Source organism: Gavialis gangeticus, unplaced genomic scaffold (assembly GCF_001723915.1).
Source record: "Gavialis gangeticus isolate Ggan-Ray unplaced genomic scaffold, GavGan_comp1, whole genome shotgun sequence".
NCBI classification, from domain to species: Eukaryota; Metazoa; Chordata; order Crocodylia; family Gavialidae; genus Gavialis; species Gavialis gangeticus.
Genome location: NW_017729032.1, coordinates 27,730,063 through 27,748,523, shown reverse-complemented (window position 1 = coordinate 27,748,523; position 18,461 = coordinate 27,730,063). Strand labels below are relative to the sequence as shown.

The 18,461-nt window shown below is 43.5% G+C and overlaps 1 protein-coding gene across 2 annotated transcripts in view; it reads left to right on the top strand.

The window, feature by feature from the left end:
- TRPC6 (transient receptor potential cation channel subfamily C member 6) overlaps positions 1–17,303 on the top strand; it is a 95,425-nt gene extending 78,122 nt beyond the window's left edge. Inside the window, exons 9-11 of one of the 2 annotated variants that reach the window (XM_019525234.1) lie at positions 4,063–4,146; positions 8,221–8,296; positions 14,600–17,303. In XM_019525234.1, coding sequence (XP_019380779.1) covers positions 4,063–4,146; positions 8,221–8,296; positions 14,600–14,751 — 312 coding nt within the window. In that variant the 3' untranslated portion in view covers positions 14,752–17,303. The remainder of the gene's footprint in view (positions 1–4,062; positions 4,147–8,220; positions 8,297–14,599) is intronic. The other variant, XM_019525233.1, reaches the window with a different exon arrangement.
- The last annotated feature ends 1,158 nt before the right edge of the window (positions 17,304–18,461 follow it).

The window sequence follows — 18,461 nt, the reverse complement described above, 5'->3', positions numbered from 1 at the left end:
CTCATCCGCCCACCTCTGTAACCTGTTCAGATCTGATTGCAGCTTATTCCTCCCCTCTAGCATGCCCACCTCCCCCCACATCTTAGTGTCATTTGCGAATTTAAACAAGGTGCTATTCACCCCCTCGTCCAAGTCACTGATGAAGATACTGAACAGTGCAGGCCTGAGGACCGAGCCCTGTGGAACCCCACTGCCCACATCCTTCCAGGTTGAAAAAGACCCGTCCACCACCACTCTCTGGGTATGGCCCTGCAGCCAATTGGCGACCCATCTGACCATGTAGGGATCAACACCACAGTCACCTAATTTTTTTTAAGAGAATGGGGTGAGAGACAGGTTTTTCTAAAATCCAGAAAGACTACATCCACCGTGATGCCTTTCGTCCAAGGATTTAGTGACCTGATCATAGAAGGCCACCAGGTTGGTCTGACAGGACCTGCCTCTGATGAACCCATGTTGGTTGCCCCTAAGCATACACTCCCCTGCTGGTCCCTCGCAGATGTGCTCCTGGATAATTTTCTTGAAGAGCTTCCCCAGGACTGAAGTAAGACTAACAGGCCTATAGTTTCCTGGGTCCGCCCTCCTCCCTTTTTTGAAAATGGGGACCACATTGGCCCTCTTCCAGTCCACTGGCACCTTGCCAGAGCACCACGAGTGCTCGTAAAGCAGTGCCAGGGGACTCGCAGTGACCTCTGCTAATTCTCTCAGCACTTTGGGGTGGAGATCATCAGGACCTGCTGATTTGGACATGTCCAGTCCCACCAAGAGGTCCCTGACTAGGTCCACTCCGACCCTGGGCCTGGCTGCACCTCTCCTAGGACTGTCAGGGATCATGATGGGGGGATGATCTGGTCCCTGCTCAGAAAAATGGAGGCAAAGAAGTTGTTAAATAAGTTAGCTTTGACGTCTGGTGTGACCACCAGACTTCCTAGCATGTCCTGCAGAGGCCCTACATTACCCAGAACCTTCTTTTTACCTCCCTATGTATTTAAGAAAGGATTTCTTATTGTCCTTCATGTGGGTTGCTAGTCCCAGTTCCATCTTTGCCTTACCCTTCCTAACAGCCCCCCCACACACCCGAGCGATGACTGTATAGTCCTCCCTGGTGATGGACCCTCCCTTCCATTGGGTGTATGCCTCCTTTTAGCCTTGAGACATTCCTGGAAGCTTTTTGTTAGCCAAGGGGGCTTTTGAGCACTCTTTCTTCCTTTGACCCTTGTTGGAATTGTCACCCTTTGAGCTTGGAGGATCATCTCCTTAAGGAACGACCGCTCTTCTTGGACTCCCAAGAAGTTAAATCAGAGTCCTCTAGCATCCTGGCATAGACTGTGTGTTTACTTCCTCTTCCTATTGTCTCTGAGGTCTCTGGGATTTGCAGTTCAGACCCACAGGAGCAGGACTCTGCAGGGTTGCTCATCACTTCCTCTTCCTGCTTCCAGGTGCCTCTGGGATTTGTAGTCCATGATCACAGCCAGCAGGACTCTACAGGGTAGTTCCCTTCTGTTCAATACATGCTCACTTCAGAGAAAGGACTATTCTTGTTCAAGCTTTTATTAAATCAATGCTATTACCTTTTCCCCCATCCACCCCCTCCTCAGCCTGGTAGGTGGTACCCGCTCTTGTCTCCCAGGCAGACCCTCCAGCTAGCTCTGGGCTGGGGATTAGCTATGCCCCATCAACTGAATCAGGGAAGGGGGAAAAGCCTTGGAACTGGCAGGCTGGTACAGGTGCTCTAGCACCTCCCAGCTTCTGGCTTGAGCCACTGAAGACATGTACTTTCATTTCCTGAGTCAGAAGTAAATAGCCATTCACTTGCTTGCTGGTTCAATTTCTTCGGTTTAGACTGACCTGCAAAGACTGAATTGATTCAGCCTCTGGTTTTTTGACTGTCTGTACTTAGCCAATGTAAGCATCCCTCAGGAATTGTGGAGACAGAGACAAGAGGCAAAGGAAGCTTGCCTGGGGAGCCTAATGGTTATATTATCTTGAGGGGAGTCAAATTTATTGCACATTATTCCTTTATGTTTCTTTTTCAATTCACATACAGGCTAGTGCCCAGCATAACTAAGTGCACTATGTGCCAGTTTTCTAGGCTTTCCAGCTTCTCTATAGCCAAGCACTCAACTCAGTAAACACAAAGCTGACTGTCATCAAGATCCTACCAAAAATATAACACGTACCCACAATTGACCATATATTGGCATTTAAGGGTGTGTGTACATGAAACAAGGGGCACGCGTGCATGACACTTTAAAGTGAGTTAAATGCTTCTACACCACCTTAGGGGTGTTGGTGTTTGCACATGTTGGCAGTGTATTGCACATTAATTCCAGCCACTGTAGCACATTCAGCAGCGTAATGCGCCTTAAATGACTTTGGGGAACAGCAAACTAAAACACTTCCGAAGAGTTTTAGTTTGCTGCTCTACAGCTGCGGAACAAAGCACCGGGCTCCATGTGGCTGAGGGGCTGTACAGGCAGCCTGGCAGCAGCCCGGGAAAGCAGGCTCCACCGAAGAAAAAAATAAAAAAGCGGCAAGCCTGATCTGTTTTTTTTTTTCTGTGGAGCCTGCCTGCCTGTGTGTGCTGCACAGGAAACTGGACCTTCCCTCCATGGCTGCAGTGCCCCCCAGGACCACCTGAGCCTGGTGGCTCCAGGCAGGTGCTGCTGAGGGGGAGGCAGAGGGGAGCGCTGCTGCCACAGAGGGAAGCACCAGTCCCCCCACAGCCCAGGGACCATTCTACCCACCAACAACTCGCTCTCCCCTCTCTGCCACCAGAGAGGCAGGTAAGACACGGATGTACATGACACGGGGGTTTACTTTGCACTAAATGGAAGCAGTGTTTTTAAAAACCCACCACTTCAATTTCAGGTAAAGTAAATCCCCGTTTCATGTACACATGCCCTAAGACTGCATTTATACATCTGTGTATTTGGAAGAGGCAAATATTTTATTATATCAGGTGAAACTGTAAGAAATTGATGGTTTTTTAGATGACAACATCTATAACTGCTTATCTAAGCCAGTCTGATCTTATATTTCACAGCCCTTATATCTTGCCTTACTTCTCATAGACCTGGCTCCATTTCAGTCAGTAGTTATACACAGTTCATATTCTTTTGATACCTATAATTCACATACATAACAATCTATTTGTTCAGCCATGGAACCAAATTTTTCATTTCATAAGGTAGTGATTTTGGTCCTTCTCAAAGAAAAAATTCTAATTTAGCTTAGTAATTTAAATCCGAAAATATCCATTAGTAATTAGTATCTATTTTGAAATAATGGCCTTCCAGTTCATTTTTTAACAGTGAAAATATTCTTTAGAAATCTTAAATAGAAACTTCTTTAGACTACCTACTCCCATTTCATAATTGTTTTACATTCAGATGTTCATTAAAGTGAGGGAAGAATGGAGTCTTTAATATAAACTATGAAAATTACTTATGAAGACACTGAGTTTTTTCCATTTTTCACTTTGTTCAAAATATCTATAAAATACAAGATAGTGCTGCATAAGATCTGAAGTCAGAAGAGTTAAACAAGTATTTAAAACTGCTCTAAGAGAACTGGACTCTGGAATGCTATTACTGACCCAACATACAAGAGTATAATATGTCCTAGAACTCAGGAGGATCTGTTCTATTTTGCAACTCTGCTTTCTGTTCCTTTTGTTTAGATTTGGAGATTTTGGGGGGCTTTGATAGTTTAGTTGGTACACATATTTTGGGCCCTGTTTCAGGACACATTAAGCACAGCATATGATTTTGATTTTGATTGTACTCTTAGTCCTTTTTCAGTTATTTCTTTTTTTAAATAGAGCCATTTTCCTGAATAGGAGTCTGAATGGATTAATATTAGTTAATTTAATAAAATCCACAATTGGAATTGTGCTGTTGACGTCAATGAAGTGAGGGGATTTCACCACTAAAGTTAGCACTGTTCCTAAAATTAAGTCTGACAGTTAATGTTTTACTGAAAAAAAAAAAATGAAAAAGCATAACCAAATAATTCTTACATTTATTATGAATTTTGATGATTTATTTGTTTTAATTTCAGCTTGGCCAGAGTAAGCAATCTAGTATAAGAAGCTCAGATGGTCTCCATTTAAATAGCTTGAACAATCCTCCAAGACAATACCAGGTAAAATGCAGTTTAAGAAAGCGTGTGTGTGTGTGTGTGTGTGTGTGTGTGTGTGTGTGTTTCAAAAAGAAGTGGGACTGATTAGATTAATAATACAAAGGCAAAGGCAAGATTTTCTCTAAGTTGTGCAATATGAATCCAGAATAAGTCTACTGATATGGACAGTCTGAATAATTGCAGTGACTGGAAGAATTTGGCTCCTTCTTTGCTGTCTAAATGCTAGGCGTTCGTGAAGTTTTAGTGCCTTGTTACACTTTGCACTTTGAATTCCTCAAATATTGAGCAGTATTAGTGCTAGCTTGAGTTTGGAGCAGTCACAACTTAAAGTTAAAAACCTTCTCTGACTATCCCCCTCCTGCACAACTGTGATGTGCCACTAGAGGGCTGGTGAGCACTGTCCTGATAAGGAGCTACAACCTGGAGTTGCCATTACAGGGCTGGTATGCCAACACAGGCTTCTACCCCTGCTTCAGGTGCGGGTGTGCAGGAGATGGGTTGAGAGGGATGGGAACATGACACTGGGAGATGGAGAGTTAATTGGATGGGGATGGGTAATGGGAGGTGGAAAGAAAATGGGGATGGGACAAAGATGGTGAAATGAAAGCAGTCAGCCACTGAGGGATAAAATAAAAAGAAGGGAAAAAAGAATTTAAAAAAAAATAGAGAAAGTAAATTAGAGAAGGTCACATAAACTGGGATTTGGTATTGGGTTGTGGGGGTGCTTGGTTGTGCTTCCTAGGGTGGCTGGGAGGTGGGAATGATAAGAGAAGGTGCTTTTGGGGGAGCTACTGTCCCTGCCCTGGGAAGGAAGCCCCAGCTAATGGGAACTTGATCCATCCACCTACCTTGCCACCCCCAACCACCCTAGACCCAACTCCCAGACCCATCCAGACCCAACTCCCTGACCTGGCTTGCTGGCATGTGCTCTGCAGGCTGTTTGCACAGGGTTGCACCCATGGGAGTGGGAAGGTCAGATATCCAGGGGTGAGAGGGGAGAGGTGACTTGGTCTCAGAACTGCACCCTAGGCAATAGAGTTGAAGGGGTGGAAAGTGTGTCTACACAGAACAGAATGGTGAGGTAGGGGACACTGCAACCTGGGATGCTGGAGGACTGCAACTTGGGCAGCTTATCTGTGGGGAGTAGCCACACATTAATGGAACAGGATCTGGGTAATGTGAATCAATGGGTGTTAGTGCTGCCTTGAGTTTGCAGCAGTCACTGAAGGCCAGCAGCAGCCTGGGAGACTGAAAGTTAAGAATCTCCCGCCTCCCATTCTGGGCTTCACCCCTTCCCCCTGGCACTCCCCTGGTTCCTCCCCACCCCCTGCCCCCAGGCCTCCCCCTTGCCACCCTTACCCCTGGAGCATTATTTTCCATGTACTTACTGAATACATGGTCTAGCTGGGACAAGCTGCCTGTGCTGTCTGTCCCGAGGGAGCAGGCAAGGAAGAGTTAAATGGCCTGCCCAGCTGCAGCTGTTATCAAGCTGCTGCTCTGCTTCAGAGAGCAGCATCAGCAGCAGTAGCTGGGCAGGCAGTTTAACCCTTTCCTTCCTGCTCCCTTGGACAGATGGCACAGAAAGCCACACGTAATTAGGCAATGAGCAGAGATCTGGGGGGGCTGGGGGGGGGTGCTGCAGTGGGCCCAATGTAGGGAAGGGTCAGCTGAAGTGTTTACACTAGGGTGTAGCCTAGCATGGTTGCACCTTAGTGTATCACAAACTGGGCAGCACCGATCAGAGATAATCCTGCCCTAGAGTGGTATCACATTAAGCTGCATAAAGTGTTCTTAAAACCAGTTTCAGGTATTAATGTGCAGACAATCTGGGGGCTAAGAGCTGCAGGAACCACCCAAAATTACTATGTAACAAAGCCCAGAGATAAACCTTCCCTGCAGTGGTGTAACTTTAATCTGCCTAAAGGGTGCTTAAAACTAGTTTCAGATGTAAATGTGTGGTCATAGGAGTTAAGAGCTCTAGGAGCTGTCTAAAATTAATGTGTAACAAAGCTCTTATAAAAAACTGAAGTAAACACTAAATTAAACTCAGTGACTGAATCACTTACAGCTTTGTAAAAGAACTTCTGAAATGCTTCAGAGGTGCTTGAAAAGTTTTGTTTGTGAAATCTCTCCACACCTTGCTTCCTTCCTATAGTGCCATAAAGTGGGATTGGTAAGGGACATTCAAGAATTGTCTGGCAAAGTGAGAAGGAAAATCCACATCCCACAAAAAGATGTGCATCCAACATCAGCCTCCAGCAGCCATATCCCACAAGAGCAAGCATGTGGAGATCAAATATTCAGCATCTCTTCTCCATGGGACAGTGTGACACCAAGTGCACCCCCTGGGGCAGTCTAGCTTTGTGCAGTCTTTTATTATATGCAGCATTTAATTAACACAGTATAATTTAAAACTCCCTGGCTTTTTCATGACCAATCAAGTCATGACGGATTAAGATAAGAAAATCATTCTGTAAACAGTAGGCATTGTGGCTTGCTTTTGGAATTGTACCAGACCTTTAAAATAAATTGTGTTATCCACACTGACAACACAATTAGTAATGGAATACTAGATCCACTCGTGTATGGGGCAGGAACACCATCTCTGCAGGAGCTTCTATTGCTTGAGCTAACCATCCACATCTGTGAGTGGAGAGACACAGCAGAACCTGAAAACATGGTCTAGCTGAGAGAGAAAGACAACACCATACTGTGTTAGCAGGGGTTACATGAATTACATTAATGAAATGTATGAAAGGAGCTAGTGGCCTTCGAGTATCTGGGCCCAAATGCATTAGGGAATTCTCTAGGTCTTCAGTCATGGAAGCATAGAAACTTTTCTGTAGTGTCAAGTTAGATAATAAATTGTGTGCACAGTTATTTAGTAACTTTCACTGATCATAGAAAGCAAGATCCAGAGAAGCAGTACAGTTAGGTACCTCCAACCTAGATGATGTAATGCCTAAAAATTAGGCAGTTCTGAAGTGTGACTGAAAACAGTCAGCTACTGAGGGGGAGAGCTAGTCGATAGGAAACACTAAACATACAGGTATGTCTGAATTCCCATTCCTCTCATTCAGAGCTGCACATTAGGTACCTCCATTCAATTGGGATTTAGAGCACTAGATGCTCTTCTAAGGGTAGATACCTAATTGTCACATGTTTGGGAGAGTAATGCTCTCAAAAGTATTTCTATATTTGCATAAAAGACAGAAATCCCTTGGAGCACAGCAAGCAAAACATAGAATTTCCCCACTGTGGTTCCCTAACTACTAGACTACGAAGTTGAGCTCCCTTTTGCTTATTCTTCTTCGGTCCCTGTAACTTACGCATTCTTAGAAAGACAGTAGCCTGGCTTTGTCAGGAAGGATGGAGGATAACATCCATCTCCCATACAAAACATATCCTGGACTGGTAGTAAGGGATCTTTCCTAGTAAGAGGCTTTGAACCCATCAAACCATGGAGGACCTAAAACCCAGGTGTTCCATCTATTGAGCAAGTGCACTAGCAACTAGTCTGTTATCATAGAATCATGGAAAATTAGAATTAGAAGGGACCTCTGGAGGTCATCTAGCCTAATTCCCTGCCTAAAACAGGACCATCTGCAACTATATTATCCCAGCCAAGGCTTTGTCTAGCTTCATCGTAAAAATCTCCAAGGATGGAGATTCAGTTCCAGATGTGGCCTCACCAATGCTGAATAGAGGGGAAGAATCACTTCCCTCAATCTGCTGGCAACACTCTTACTAATGCAACCAAAATGCCATTAGCCTTGTTTGCAACTATCATGCAGAGGTGTAACAGGATGCCTGAGCACCCAGAAGGCAGTGGAGCATGGAGCAGTGTTGTTGGCTTCCCAAGGGTGGTATGCTGGTCACCCTCCGTTCATTACACTACTGCTGTCACCTTTTTCTTATAAGTAATAGGCCTTTAACTATGAACTGGAGGAACTAGTTGACTGCATGACTAGACTTTGGGGAGTAAAAATTAACTGAGTATATGCCTTCGGATTTCAGAATCAATACAAGCAGGTCCAGTTTTGAAAATTCTGACTCTTTTCTATTTCCGTTCCCTAGAAAATAATGAAGCGTCTCATTAAAAGATACGTCCTTAAAGCTCAGATAGATAAGGAGAGCGATGAAGTCAATGAAGGTGAGTGTAGCATATTCATAGCTTTATAAGTGATCAGTGACACAAAACAAGCTACTTAAAAATGGTTATGTTAACATTTTGAAAGGGCTTTTCCAAAACTTTTTGTAATAATCACATTCATATCTCAAAAGTGAAGAATGTGTGGCATGTTGATATGTATATAAAATCACTGCTAATCATAGGTTGTTACATAATAAAAATGATATCATTCATATGAGGCTGAAGCTAAGGAAGAGACCCCTGTCTTGTAGCTATGTTTTTCACACCAGAGTCTGGATACTGGAGAAATCACAGGTAAAGAAAGTTATATAACCCCTTTGAGGATTCTTCCTTCCTTTCAATTGTGAGGGGCATCATCTTTGTGGGGGAAGTTTACCAAAGCAACTCAGGGAACACATTGAACAACATATACAATGAATGAAAAGGACATACATGCTCTGTCCTGCTACAGGAGCCCTTTGTCATAGATTAGTAATAGAACAGTAGAGCCCTTTGCCATCGATTAGTTGCTATCCCTTGGTTCAGAATAGACTACATTTTATAGACTGCTGTTGTCATTTTGCTGGTTGCCTTTTTTGGCTCCTGGAAGTTATTTTTCCCTTTCTACAGATGAACCAGACTGAGGGTGGGGATTTTTTCCCCTTCTCCCCCATAACAGGCTTGTTTAAGATTCTGCTGGGCAGGTCAAGAGTAAAGCTTGATAATATTTTTTCAGCAAACTGAATATATAAAGTTTTGATCATAACTAAACTATCCATATGCTTTAATTATAACTGAATTCTTCAATTCTACCTGAATTTGCCAAATAATTTTGGCTGGAAAAATACTGGCTATATTCATATAGTTGAGTGTGGTGGTGTGTCTGATATATCCAGTAACTTAACCCAGGGGCAACCTGAATTAAATCAAATCTAAATCAGTATCCCCTGTCTCCCAGCTGAGCAATCCACATGAGCAGGGGCATCTGTTTGCAGCAGCACAAATAGCAGCACAAATTTGGGGAACAAGCAGGAGGAACTCACACTCCTGCTTGCTAGCACGCAGTATGACCTAGTTGGCTTAACTGAAACATGGTGGGATTCTGCGCACAACTGGGCAGTAGAGGATACAGGTTATATAGATGAGACAGAGTGGGGAGAAAAGGCGGGGGTGTAGCTCTCTATGTTAAAGAGTAGTACACATCTTCTGTCATCAAGGCAGGAGTGGAGGAGGGGAATACTGAGACATTGTGGGTCAGGATCCAGGGGAGGCCAGGGGAGAAGGACTTGGTAGTGGGGGTCTACTACAGACCTCCTCACCAGGATGATGAGCTTGACAAGGTATTCTCCAAGCAGGTTTCAGATGCCATACAGGCGAGGGAGGCAGTGGTCATGGGGGACCTAAATTACCTGGATATCAGCTGGGAGGAACAGGTGGCCAAAACAAGCCACTCAAGGAGGTTCTTACACTGTGTGCAGGACCTCCACCTTACCCAGATGGTGTCCAGTCCCACCAGGGGTAGTGCCCTACTAGACCTGGTCCTAGCAATAGGGGGTGATCTCGTGGGGGGACCTGCGGGTACACAGTAACTTGGGTGATAGTGACCACCATTTGGTAGAGTTCACTATCCAGCGAAGGGTGGGAAAATATCCAGTGATGCTAGAGTTTTAGTCTTCAGAAGGGCCAACTTTACTAAACTTAGGAACCTAGTTAGTGCAGTGGCTGAACTCAAGAGCATTGGGCTAATGGGGGTCCAAGGGGGTTGGAAGTTTCTCAAGGGAGTGATCCTTGCAGAACAAAAGGAGTCTATCCCCTTACGCAGGAAAGGGGGTAAGGGAATAAAAAATCCCCCTTGGCTGAACAGGGAGCTTCAGGAAAGACTGGGGGCAAAGAAAGACATATATAGGCAGTGGAAGCAGGGGGCAGCCACCAAGGAGGCATACACAACTCTGGTGCGCTATTGCAGGGAGTCAGGCAGGCCAAGGCAGGACTGGAGCTTGGGCTGGCTACAACAATCAAGGGCAATAAAAAGTCCTTCTACAGATACATAGTGAGCAAAAAGTAGCATAGGGCCCCTGCAGGACAAATCAGGTCAGTTGGTGGTTGATGCAGATAAAAAGGCACAGCTCGTCAATGAGTTTTTCGCTTCAGTATTCCTTAATACTGACCAAGACAATCCCCCCACCTTGAACATAGACAGATGTCCAAAAGGCACCAGTCTGTCAAAAGTTAGTGCTGACTTAGTTAAAGAGCACTTGGAAGGGCTGGATGGGTACAAGTCAGACAGCCCGGATGACCTCCATCCATAGGTGCTGACGAAATTGGCCAGTGTCATTGCTGAGCCACTGGCATGGCTGTTTGAGCACTCATGGTGCTCCGGACAGGTCCCTGAGGACTGGAAAAAGGCCAATGTGGTCCCCATTTTTAAGAAGGGGAGAAGGGAGGAACCAGGTCACTTTAGGCCAGTCAGTCTTACCTCTGTCCCTGGGAAAATGCTTGAAAAAATCATCAAAGAGCGTATTTGTGAAAGCCCAGCAGGGAAAATGATGCTGAATGGAAACCAGCATGGGTTCATCGCAGGTAGATCATGCCTGACAAACCTGATAGCCTTTTATGACCAGGTCACACACTGCCTTGACACAGGAGCGTAGGCTGATGTTATGTACCTGGATTTTAGGAAGGCCTTCAACACAGTTTCACATCCTATTCTTATAGGGAAGCTAGCAGGCTGTGGAGTGGACACCTACACAGTCAGGTGGGTGGCCAACTGGCTTAGGGACCGCACCCAGAGAGTGGTGGTTGACGGGTCATTTTCAACCTAGAAGGAGGTGGACAGTGGGATCCCACAGGGTTCATTCTTTGGGCCGGTATTATTTAATATCTTCATCAGTGATTTGGGCAAGGGTGTGTTGAGCACCCTCTCCAAGTTTGCAGATGATACCAAATTATGGGGCAAAGTGAATACACCAGAGGGCAGGGAGCAGTTACAGGCTGACCAGGACAGGTTAAATCAGTGGGCGGAACGTAATAGGATGCAATTCAACAATGATAAATGTAAGGTACTCCACCTGGGAGGGAGGAATCCCCAGCCCACCTACAGGTTGGGGGATATCCTCCTCAGCAGCTCAGACGCTGAGAGAGATCTTGGAGTCATAGTTGACTCCAGGATGAACATGAGCCGGCAGTGCAATGAGGCCATCAACAAAGCCAATCGCACTGTGTCATGTATTAGCAGATGCATGACCAACAGATCGAGGTAGGTGATGTTCCCCCTCTATGCAGCACTGGTCAGGCCACAGTTGGAGTACTGTGTCCAGTTTTGGGCGCCGCACTTCAAGAGGGACACGGAGGATCTGGAAAGGGTTCACAGGAGGGCCACCCACCTGATTAGTGGTCTCCGTGAAAGACCTTACGAGGAGAGGTTGAGAGATCTGGATTTCTTTAGCCTATACAAAAGATGGCTGAGGGGTGACCTGGTGGTCGCCTATAAATTTATCAGGGGAAGACAGCAGGGAATTGGGGATGCGCTGTATACCTCTTTCCTGCCAGGGGCAGGGGGTCGGACACGATGATCCATTGGGTCGTTTCTGACTCTATAATCTATGAATCTATTAAATTTGTTCCACTACTTCATGCTGCAGTGCACAACCCTGCTCTTGCACTTTGCAGTGAGACACATTGTCCTGCTGCTCCATGTGCTTTGAGGAGGAGGGGACTGGAAAATAATCAGTCCTTCCTCTTGGAACTGTTTCACGTCACATGATATACTTAAATCAGTGGTTCTCAAACTTGTTAGACTCTAGGCACCCCTTATCAAACTCAAGTCATTGGAAAATGCCAGCTCTTAGCTTTCACCAGCCTGAGATTCACTGACTTAAATAGTCACTAAAAATATGACAGAAAATAGTTCTCTCCCCTCATAGTTAGTATAGTCACCTAGGAAATAAAAGTCCTGCCATTCTGTTTGCTGCTCCAATGAAGTTTTCATTATTTATATATGGAAGAATAATATCAACCTAACAGTTTGAAGACAATCCCCGCATCATAGTAATAGAAAATTAGGGTTGGAAGGGACTTCAGGAAGTCATCTGGTCCAACCCCCTGCTCAAAGCAGAACCATCCCAGCGATATCATCCCAACCAAGGCTTGGTCTACCCAGGTCTTAAAAGCATCCAAGGATAGAGATTCCACAACCTTCCCAGTTAACCTGTTCCAGCACTTTACTACTCTTCTAGTGAGAAAGTTCTTCCTAATATCTAATTTAAACTTCCCTTGATGCAACTTGAGATCATTGCTCCTTGTTCTGTCATCTGCCACCACTGAGAACAGTGCGGCTCCATCCTTTCTGGAACCACACTTCAGGGAGTTGAAGTATGCTATTAAATCCCCCCGCAGTCTTCTCTTCTCCAGTCTAAATAAGCCCAGTTCCCTCAGCCTCTCCTCAAAAGTCATGTGCCCCCAGCACCCCAAACTATTTTAATTACCCTCTGCTGGACTCTCTCCAATTTGTCCACATTCTTTCTGAAGTAGAGGGACCAAAACTGGATACAGTACTTCAGATGTATCCAGTTTTGTATTCCAGTCACCAATGCCAAATAGAGGGGAAGAATAATTTCCCTTGATCTGCTGGAAATACTCCTACTAATGTCAACCACTATACTGTTAGCCTTCTTCCTTGGTGAAGACTTTCCCTTGGTGAATTCATCACTATCCCTGTCCTTGAATACACTGTCATCAAATGGTTAAGATACTCTGCTGGGAGACAGGACTAAAACATTCAAAGTGCCTTAGGGACTGAATGACAATCTGAGCTCCTGCCCTGATCACTGTGTTAGTATCTGGCTGCTCTTTAGTGCCTAAAAGTAAAGCATTGAAGATCTTTAGGATATCCCAATGTAAATAATTTTATACTTCTTTCATTGACAAAAATGAATAAAAAAAGTTCTAGCCTAAATTTTCTTCCTTTATATCCAGGACAGTTTCACAGGTGTGCACTTGTTTTCCTCTCCTCTGTGGAATATTTTACCTGTCCTGTATCTCTCTTCTTCCCCCACTCCAGCAATTGTGTCACTATCTTTTTTATTCATATGACCCCCATCTTTCCTTTCCTCCTGACTTCTTCTTTATCATCCTCCTGTCAGGCTGAAGAGACAAGCTAGGGTTGGGTAGAGGACAACAACAAGCTAGGGTTGGGTAGAGGACAACAACAAGCTAGGGTTGGGTAGAGGACAACCCTAGCTTGTCCTCTGCACTCCAGTTCTTTACCTGTGGTTCATATGTGTTGGAAGTTAAGTAAGAGATATTGCTCAGCAATATTCCTTACCTTCAGGGTAGCCTGTCACCTACTTCAGTGTATTCAAGGAGAAAGGAGGAACTGGCCAATTGTAACTGTCTACTGAATTTTACAGAATTTGGAGATACACTTATAGACCTTCTGGGTTGTTAATCATCATTTCAGAACCACTGATGTATCAATAAAATTACAATATACTTTAATTCTGAGCTAGGCTCCTCATTCTGTAAGCAGAAAACCTCTACTTTGCAATAAACAGTGTTCATATGATGTTCATTCTCCAGTGAATGGAACTGGTTCAAAATTACTTTAAGCCTATGTGTTTTTCTGATAATATAACACCGTTCATTATGTTCATTTCAGAATTTGTTACTTTAGCATTCACATAGGCATATCATATCCACAGGTGTCATCTACTGTCATGTTTATCATATAGAGATATATCTCCTTATTTAAATCAATTCCAAACTGAATTAAAATCTGAAGCCTGTCCACCCTTCCCCATGGAAAGCAGACCTTCCCAAATAACTGCCTCTGGAAAGAGGAAAAAAAAACCTCCTAGGCTTTTCTGGTGGAATTTATTCCAATTGTTCTGTAGGTTTGCAATGAGTAGTAGAAGCATCTGACACCTACTCTGGGATTCATGGCAACTATCCATGCTCACTGGCCAGTACTACTCTCAGAACCCTCATTTAAGGATGGCTCCTCTTTCTAGAAGTGGGCTACATGTGCCAGGTTCCTGTTCAGGGTAATGACTTTGATAATGGTGAAGGCATTCCACCCAAGGCCTGTCTTCTCAGACGTGTTTACTACTTCCTCATGGAGATACTGAAGAATATCAAGACAGCTCCTTCTCAAGATGAAGAAGAGGACACAGAACCAGAGACAAATGAATATTCTACATAATTTGGTTAAGCAGAGGAAATTCATGCATGGGATGGTCTAGGCCTAATTAACGATTACCGTAACAACATTGTCTACCTCTGCTTCTTTTGCTTTTTAATGGTGTTACCTTTTAATCTCTCTCACAGGTGAGCTAAAAGAAATCAAACAGGATATCTCAAGTCTTCGTTATGAACTCCTCGAAGAAAAATCTCAAAACACAGAAGACCTGGCGGAGCTCATTAGAAAACTTGGGGAGAAACTATCTATTGAGTCCAAAGAGGAAGAAAGCAAAAGATAACCTAAACATATTAAATGAAAAATTATCAACAATCCACTTAAAGCCATATTTATTCTCTTTCGGGTTTTTTTTTCCAAATTTAAGTCCCACTTTTACAAGAAACCAAGAAATGAACTCATTTCAATTCAGTAATGAAATCCATTACATGTACGAGAGAGAGAGTGGGTCACTTGATCAAAGGCATTTATTTATTCTTCACTCTGTGGAGAAAACAAAAGTTAATTTTACATTGATGTTAATGTGCAATTTACCTCTCTTTAAAAATATCAATTAAGTATTGAGAAGCTCATCCATTGAAGAGTAAAGCTATTTTTGTCTGGAAATGTGAAATTCTCATATCTTAACCACTTATTTGTATAGATTCCCTTTCATAAATATGTATACATATAATTTATTGACTAGCAAATGCACAAAACCAGGCTTTAAGAAATCAGTATCAAGATCTATTTATTTTAAAAAAAGAAAGGTGTTTCCAAGCAGGAAAAAATATCTTTCTGCACAATTTACAGCTAAAATTGAAAGTCCAGAAGTTATTTATTTTAATGTGTTTCTTTGGAGAGGTTTCTGTGAAGCTACGTAAGCCTCCCTCTTATCACTTATCTTATTATCTTTTCGACAAACCAGAAGTGAGCACTAACAGATTTGAAGACCTGCAATCGAGATGTTTGAATCTGAATCCTAAGCTAGCTCTTTCATTTAACATGACCCAAATCAAAACTTCAGACACAAACCCTTCGGAGGTCTAGAAACATCTGGAAATGAATTTCTTCAAAGTTTAAATTTGTTTAAATAATGGGATTTGGGAGTAGGGTACCTGTAACAAAAATGTAAAATAATTTGGCAGTAATTGCTTTCACATTAAGCTTTGCAGAAAATATTCATTGTGGAATATATCAATCTAAATGTTTCTATTTCTTCGCCTGTGGCTGGAGGTTTCAATGAGTTCTTGCCTAAGAAATTAGCTAGAGTTTAATTTTCAGTTTTTATCTGAATGGACTGAAAGATCATTTTGTAAGTTTTTTAGTCAAGTCATGAAATATGTTTGAAAGCAAAAGTGCTTTTGAATTATTCCAATAATGGGATAAATTTGTGGTGATAAACCCTCTTGCCCTTTTTGAGTTATTAAGGTCAGCATTCCTAGACAATGTCCATCTTGATCCATAAAAGTTCTGGTATTCTGGGGAACTTCTTAGTTGTATCAACTCAGCTAGTAATGGCGCGAGTGGGACAATCCATATACTATGGGGCTCAGGCTTAATGAACTCAGGGTTTAGAAGCTTTAAGGGCCTCTCTCAGGGAGGAAAAGGAAAACAAGGTTTTTCCCAAGAGGTTCAGAACAGCATCTATTACAGTGGTTTTCAAACTTCCTAAAGACATGGAACCCTTTCATATCACTTCTGCTGCTGGTCCCATGGTGCATATGAGTTGACACAGAGCCAGGTGACCCAGCCCAGCATAGGTGATGCACCACCTCCTGACCCACATTGCCAGCACTCCTAATCTCACTGCAAAATCCCGGTGACCTATCACAGAAGTGCAGGGTTTCATGAAACACAATGTAAAGACCACTGTATTAAAATAATGTATGAAACCAGAGTTACTAAGGCTGAAAAGGCTATAGGATACACAGTGACCATATTTAATATCTTGCCTTTGATCAATGAAAAGCATTACCTCAGAACCTGCAGTATTTCCTATAGTAAGGATGGGGGAATATTGTACATATTAAGATATTTTGCTTGATCACCAGCAAAAATAACTTTTGTGTCAGCCACTCTGGAGGAACATAAAATAGCCAAAGTGTGACTCGCATTAGATGCTGATGGGAGTTGGGCACTTACCTCTCTTATACCCAATTTATAAAAGTCTATGTCTATCTAAATTAGACTTCTTTTGGGTCACCATCCTTCCAGTAGGAGCACAGAGTGTTCAACTCCTTTTAAATTGAGGTCTAAATTGTCCCCAGTTTTAACCTTTTGAAATAATTTTTCAAAATGTAGCTGTCAGAACCATAAGATGATAATCACTACACTAATATTAGAAAGTACTTGAATTTGTTATTCTAATTTAAAATATATAACCCATTGCTGGATCCTTATAAAATCTTAAATCTTCATAAATTGAATGTGAAGAAAAAGGTTTAGTAAAATAAAAGCATGCATTTTTAGGTGAATATTTTTACTGCAGAGGTTAAATGGACACTGTGAATCTAATAAGCCCAAAATTGACTTACCTTAAAACTGTAGGGCCATAATGTATATATTTTATTTTTTGAAGATATGCACCATGGATTTTTTTATTCAATGAAGATATTTTATATGTGGCTATTACTTATGGAAGAATTTGTTAAATGCCAAATGTAGTGGGACAGACCATGCAGCAATTAAATGAGTACCACAGCAAATATATTATGAGAGAAATTGAAATGTACTATACCTGTGTGACATGTATGAATACAGTGATTTTCAATCCTCATATCCTTTGGCTGCTACTCCTTTAAAGAGAATGTTTATACAAATATGATTGGAGCTTTAACTGACAAGCCAACAATTTCCTTTAAAAATTATTCCAGTTAGGTACATAGGAATTGCCAAACCAGTTCAGACTCAAGGCCCATTTAAGTTCACTATCCTCTCTCTGATTATGACTCACAGGGTGCAGACAGAAATTACATTTGTTGTAAGATCAGCCCCCTAAAAGGGCTCTACAGTCATGCCATGGCACTTGCACAGCTGCAGAGCACTTTTAAAGTGCTCTCAATTGCATAACAAATTAATCTTCATCAAATGAGGGTCAGATGAAGGTGCTCCAAAGCACTTGTGTTCCCTAGGCTCAGTCTGTCATGCGATCAGGCCGGGGCTCAGTGGCGACACATAGAGGATGAGAGTGCTGGAGCACCCCTTGATCAGCCGCATTTGCTGCTTAGGTGATGGGCAGGCGGGAGTGTCAGTCCCCCCCCCTGCAAGCACCAGCTGATTGCTGCAGCCCAGAAGTGGCCGCAGCCACTCCCGGAAGTGGCTGCAGAAATCGGCTATCACGAGATTGGCCACAGCCCCCCCAACCACCCCAAGCAGTGAGATCAGCTGTGGCAGGACCTCCCCCACCCAGTTGGCAGGGTTGGTCGCAAGGGGGGCACGTGCCCCCTGACTAAGGCGGCACCAGTTGCCCATGGCTGGGCTGATGCAACCTAGCCCCACTCCCAGGGCTGTCTGCAGGGAGATAAAGGGGAAGGAGGAACTGCAGCTGGGATTTGCCCAGCCTGAGCTGGAGGTGTGGTTGGGCAATCCCAAGATGGCATCTCGATGCCCTTCCCCCATCCACCCGCCTTCCTGCAAACAGCCATGGAACTGAGAGGGGCAGGGCTAGGGTAAGAGGACTCAGGCAGGCTCTTCAGGCTCAATTGGCTCCAACCCCCACCCCGCAACAAGAGAACATCTTTTGGATCCGGGGGAGGGGGTTCACTCTAACTCTTGGCTCTTTCTATGAAGTTAGAGTGGGGTCCTGCATATCTGTCAGCACCCATAGTGGATACTTCAGAAGAAGCTGTACAAATCTTCAGTAGACAGGTATAGGATAAGTTCTTCCCCACATAGCTTTCATCATAGTTTTTAATACAGACTGGTTTAAGCCCTAAGTGCAAGATATAAGAACTCTCCCTAAAATTCATTCCAGTTAATTATGATAAAGAATTGTCCTATTATAATTTTCCC